This window comes from Cryptomeria japonica, chromosome 2 (assembly GCF_030272615.1).
Source record: "Cryptomeria japonica chromosome 2, Sugi_1.0, whole genome shotgun sequence".
Taxonomy (NCBI): Eukaryota; Viridiplantae; Streptophyta; class Pinopsida; order Cupressales; family Cupressaceae; genus Cryptomeria; species Cryptomeria japonica.
In genome coordinates, this window is record NC_081406.1 from 174,078,963 (window position 1) to 174,084,974 (window position 6,012).

General features: G+C 33.9%; 1 protein-coding gene across 1 annotated transcript; it reads right to left on the reverse strand.

Moving 5' to 3' along the window:
- Positions 1-1,403: 1,403 nt before the first annotated feature.
- Positions 1,404-1,866, reverse strand: LOC131051762 (heavy metal-associated isoprenylated plant protein 39-like). Its single transcript, XM_057986369.2, has 2 exons — positions 1,794-1,866; positions 1,404-1,705 (listed from the first exon to the last, which is right to left on the reverse strand). The coding sequence occupies exons 1-2, from the start codon at positions 1,864-1,866 to the stop codon at positions 1,404-1,406; spliced, it is 375 nt and encodes a 124-aa protein (XP_057842352.2).
- Between the last annotated feature and the right edge of the window lie 4,146 nt (positions 1,867-6,012).

Here is a 6,012-nt window from a genome sequence, read left to right on the forward strand (position 1 = left end):
ATTTCATAAGCAACATTAGAAGAAGATTTTGAACCACTTTTCTTTACTCCACTTAATCTCTCAAAGATATCTAAACCAACTTATTTATTGAGTATTTTTATCTATACTTAAATAACTTTATTTTACACCTTTTAAGAAACATACAACCGTGCACAAAAGACCCAATTTTTCTTATATATACCACACCTCCCCATCCTTAAATTCTCTAGGGGGGAGGGGCCAATGGTTGAATGGGGTCCAATAGTCATTATAGCAATTGTGCTTATAATATCCAGTATTGCCACATATTTATACTATATATTGTAAATAAATAATCCAGATGTCAAATAAAAAAATGCCAAATGTTGATCAAAATGGACCAATACTTGAACATAAGAGAATCCATAAATGCTATATAAAAAAGACATAAATACATTAATTAACAAGTGAAATAGATAATTTTTTGTTTCAAATAAAATATCATAGCTATCCACTATAAGTGTGTTGTTTATAAAATAAGATACTCACTTAAACAAGTACTCTTATCATAGTGAAAAAATATTATTCTTATGTGTACAACTATTGGGGTAGCAATGCATATGAATTGGAGTATTTCATATTAAAAATTTGTCTTCTCACAAATATAAAAGGTGAACACAATAAATATCTCGTTTTTCTCCATGAAAAGTGAGGGATTGTCCAAAGATTTAAGTGTTCAACAATATAAGCTTTATTTTATATATTTTTGTGTTCAAATATTGGTCCTTTGGTGTTGGATATAAAAGATAGAGAAAACACACATTTACGATTACTAATAAGTATTTGGTCCATTTCAGTTTCATATAAGTTATATTTTACATAAAAATGCGATATTATATTAATTACAAATGTTGTTTTTTTATTCAACAACTAGGGATTTTTAGATTAAGTTTTGATTGAATCTTTAAAAAGTCATTTTTTGGACACTTTGCACTGGACATGTTATTTTGATGACTTGCATGATGAGTCATGCCTTCAAACCTTAGTTGAAGAAGTTAGCTTTAACGACTACTAGTCCCTCTCCCCTATGGAGATTCTTTCACCGATCATTTTAAATTAAATACCCCTGTACTTTACATATCTTGTACTACAATATCATGTAACCGCATCATCCGAATCAACCAACAATTATCTTGTAACAATCTAAATTTGTATTTACGTGCATTCACCTTATTGGATTGGTCAAAGATTAAGCATAGAGAATGTTTATTTGCTTTTCCAATAATCTGAGTAGAAGGATAAGGAATAAACTACTGCTGAAGATGACGAAATCTCCTACAGACTAGAGAGTTGGCCCGTACAAAACTACTATCCCACTGGGAATCAAAACATTTCCGAAACATGTGACATCAGAAACTGAAAGTTGGCATAATTGAGACGAGAATTCAGCATATGGTGCAAGTGCCGGGATTATCATCGACGTAATAATAAGGCCTCTCGACATAAGCGCAATCATAATAAGGCCTTTGGACATACAAAACGTTTCGGAGCTCTGATATCTCCACATCCTTATTCTCCTCCTCATTTTTCTCTCCCTTATTTTTCTCCTCCTCATTTTTCTCCACGCTCACCAACTCTGCAAAGCAAAAACCAGATTTCCTGAGTTTTGATGTAACATCCACAGGGTCTACTTTCCCAATTACTGTCATCTTTTTTTCCTCCATGTCCACAGCCACAGAATCCACTCCTGCAATGCAAATATACATTCATCAGATTATGTAGCAAAACAAATTCTAAGGTTAGGGTTTAAAGGCGAGAAGAAGCAGGCAGCATACCTTCTACCTTTGCAACCACCTGGAGGGCCTTCCTCTTTCTTTTCTCGGTCTCAATTGTCAATTGTAACACCATTTTCTGCAAATTTTGTAGACAAACTATCTATGAGTTCAAACCTGGACATGAATCCATGAAGAGAAGTTATATATAAATATCTATCTAGAATTACCTTCATTTTGATATATTTGAGATCGGCTTTTTAACCATGGTGTAGGCTATTTGGGATCCGTATAATGCAGAAACCCTAAAAGTTCAGAGCACAAGTATTTTGGTGTTTAGGAGATGAATATATAGGATAAAAAGGAGACATTTTGGTATTCTTCGTGGAAACTACATGACTTTTTAACCGCGTGAAACTAATTGACAACTTTTCAATGAGGCGGCTGTATTTTTTATTCTTTTGTTTGTCCTTCACGCCATGTTTATAGCTCCATTCTTACCACCTTGTCTGTAATGTGGGATTGGAATGGGAACACAGCTTTGCCTGAGCGTGACTTAAAAAAAGCGTGGAAATTCATTTTCTATTCTTCGTTGTCATTTAAATTTACTGAATAAATCTTTTAAGTTATGATCTTGACCCAGGAAACATAAATTTATCTAATTTTCCAAATTTTGGTGATTTTATATCATAAAACTACTGGCGCAAACCAAACCTTTTGTCAGCTAGCAGGTGAAAATTGATGTTAAGGGGGCCAACCCACACGCTGAATTTGTCAAAGCATTGATTTAGGAAGAGGCAATCATTTCTTTTTCTCAAGAAGATTGTAACATGTGCAATTTTTCCCGAGTGCAATGTTAAAGTATACATATCTTCTCAACGTCAATTAGTTCAATTGAATAACCAAATCATGAATGTTGAAGCATAGCACAAATCGATGGTGTCTAAAGTGGAAAGAAAAAAAACAGCAACAAACATAGGTTGAATCTTCTACCATCCTCTAATTTAATATATAAAAATTAGAATAGAAGAAATAGTATATAGGCAAATTGCATTGCTGTGAAATCTTGAATATACACAAATAACTATTTAAAAAAAGCTGTAGAAGGTTCTTACATAGGAAAAACATTCCATCAAATTTTGTCTTTTACAAGAACTTTGAATTTTGATTACATTCATATGCTCATTTGAAAAGAGAAAAAGATATGTAAATATTTTAAGAGGAAAACCAACACATCTTATTTAATAGAAAAGCCTTTTTAGATTGAATAGGAAAAGTTTATTCCTACTTATAAGTTTTGGCATTTTCTCTTTGAGTTGTTGAATGTGATGATCAATCTTCAAGTTCTTCTTTGATTCCTTCCGAAACTATAAAAATGAAAGGCAAACTAAAAAGTACATTAAAATAAATTCTTAAAAGTATGAATTCTCAATGATAGAACTTGTGATTAGAAAAAAAATTATATACATTTTGTTTGACATAAATACAATAAAATAACATGTCTAACAATATTCACTATCATATTATTATGAAGACCCAGATCAACAAGACCTCTTTCTAGTTTAGTTTACATTCAAATATGCTAGGTAAGTAATAGAAAATAACAAACCATTACTTTTTAACAAATGAGAATCCCATAAAAAGTACCTTAATTTTCATGAAAGTGACAAAAAGGGGACATTAACTCGATAGATCTTAATACATTTCAATCTATCTCTAAAATGAAATTTATAATGTACTACTTTTCAACCCATGATTCAAAAAAAATTCACTAAATCTAAATTTCCATTTTCAATTCAAAAATGGATTTAGTGGGAAGAAGGGAAGAAGATGTAGATAAATCTTCTTTAAAGTAAAATTTGCAAAGGGATGAGATTGTGATAGTAGCTAGTATTTGAGTAAGTTTCATGATATAGAGGTACACATTTAATAATTAGCTTTAATGGAACCAAGGACTAGATAAAAGTAAGAAACTATTCAAACTTATTACTCAATACAAAGTGACTTTTAGATACCTGCTAAGGTAATTGATTCAACAACAAAAATATTAAACATCATTGAAAATACAAACCTTTAATTTAAACAAATAATAAAGTTGTTTGGGAAATCTTATATCATGAGGTTGACTATAATAATGAGTGTTTGTTCCACAAAATAGATAAATAAGTAAAAATGAACCCATGTTGTAAGGAGCATTCTATACATTTTAGTAAATGGAAAACACATTTCCATACCATCGAATTGGATTATAAAAGAGTAAACCTTTAATTTGGAAGAATGGGGAAATAAGGATCTAATATAACCATTTCACAAGATATTATTTTCTTTCTAGATATATTGGACTAATTATGTACCATCTTAAACTTTTTCATGCTTCTTTACCTCTATCAATCATAATTATCCATTTAGAAATTAAACATATATCTTGTGTATTCCAATCTATAATTTAAAACCCAGCTTATTATATTGGTTGAATGTAAATATCTCAGGATGTAAGTTCAAAACTACCCTTACCATCCCATTTGTCCAAAATAAACTATCCAATAAATTAGTTAAATCCTTATAAAATATTCTATGAGGAACCCAATATCATGAGTACATGAGAGATGAAAAGTATGTGATTAGCAACTTAGATTTTTCCCACCAAGGAAAGAAATTTACTATGCAAAATCAAAAGTTTGTTCTTTAGTCTATTGAGGAATTGATTCCACATGTGAAAGAGATAAATGCCTATGCTAGAAGGTTTCCAAAAATACTTAGTTATCTATCCACATTTAACTTATCTTCATTCTCAATATATCCATTAAGTAGGCCAACACTAAATAACAAAATAATTATTATTATGATGTGCTAATTCAAATTTTAATATAGAATAATACAACTCTAAAATGTTGACAACATTAGTGATTTTTTAATATGAATTTTATTTTTAAAAAAACTATCATTAACATATTGTGAGTTAAGCCCGACAATAAATATTTTTAACCCAAGAGGATGGGTGAGCGCACGCAGAGAGAGGGAGGGACGATGGTATGGGCTGAAGCTGCAGGGGATGAGGAAGACGACGATGCGGATGGGAAGGAGACTTTTCCTAGTTCCTCTATGGTGTTGTTGGTCCCCGTTCTTCCCTCCTTTGAATCTGTTCATGTCGTTTGTGGTGTGCACTAGTGCAAGAAGTGGGTGGAGCTTTGGGCTTCGATGGTGGCCGTGGAGGATGCTGCAATCAGGATCGGGAAGTTTGAGGATTTAGATATGTTGGTCTTCTCCCCCGTGGTGTGGTCTTTTTGGCCATTGCTCTAGAGGTTTGGTGGGTGGGTCTTGACTTTGACTCGTCAGCCTCGGTCTGGCTTATCTCTGACTACTGTTCGGAGATCTTGTTCTAGTTCCCCGCTAGGCCTTCTCTCTGTGGGGGTAGTGTTTTGTTTGCTAGGTTCGACAGTTTTAGTGATGATGTTCTCCCTCTTTGGGGTTTGTGAGCATTTCCCTCCATGTATCGCTCTTGAGATACTTGGTAGTTTTGCTCAGTGTTGTTTCTTTCGGGCCCTTTTGTCTCTCTTTGGAAGGTTCCTTCCTAGTTCTTGAGCGTCGAGTAGAAGTGGTTTATGCCCTGACTGGGAGATCTTGATGTTTTTTTCTCGAGGGCTTCATTCTTATTCTCTACTTCTTCTCCTCATGTTTTTTTCTTGAGGGCTTCATTCTTATTCTCTACTTCTTCTCCTCCTCTGTTTTGGAACTGTGGTGGTTTCCTTGTTCCTCTCCTCTCCTTACTCGGTGGGTAGGGTTTCCTTTTATGATGGGGTTTGGTTGTCCACATGATTCTCTTGTCACCCCTAGTGCTTTCTTGGATGGGGTTTTTATCCCTATCTTCTCTTTTTTCCAAGGTTTGGCTTATCATGTTCTGCATCTCTAGGTTACTCTGCTTTTTCCTATAGAGGTGGTCATGTCTTCTATTGAGGGGGAGATGGATGTCGCTGGGGTTGACCTTGCTCCTATTGAGGTGGAGTTGGATTTTTCTATTGTGGCTTGGAAGTATTGTTGGGGGTCTATTGATGACCTTTCCCTTGGCTATAAGGTGGCTGATGTCGGTCTTCTTCCTGACTTTTGTGTCTCTCCTATTGAGGTGGAGAGCTGGTTCGGTAAGTTTTTTTCAGTGTAGCATATTCTCAAGCATATGGTTATGGGATCCTTGTTAAAACCCTTGGTGGTGGAGGGAGCCCAGAGAATCCCTATGTTTTATGTTTCTTATAGGGACAGGTTGGATGCTAGCATTTTTCAAGGGCCC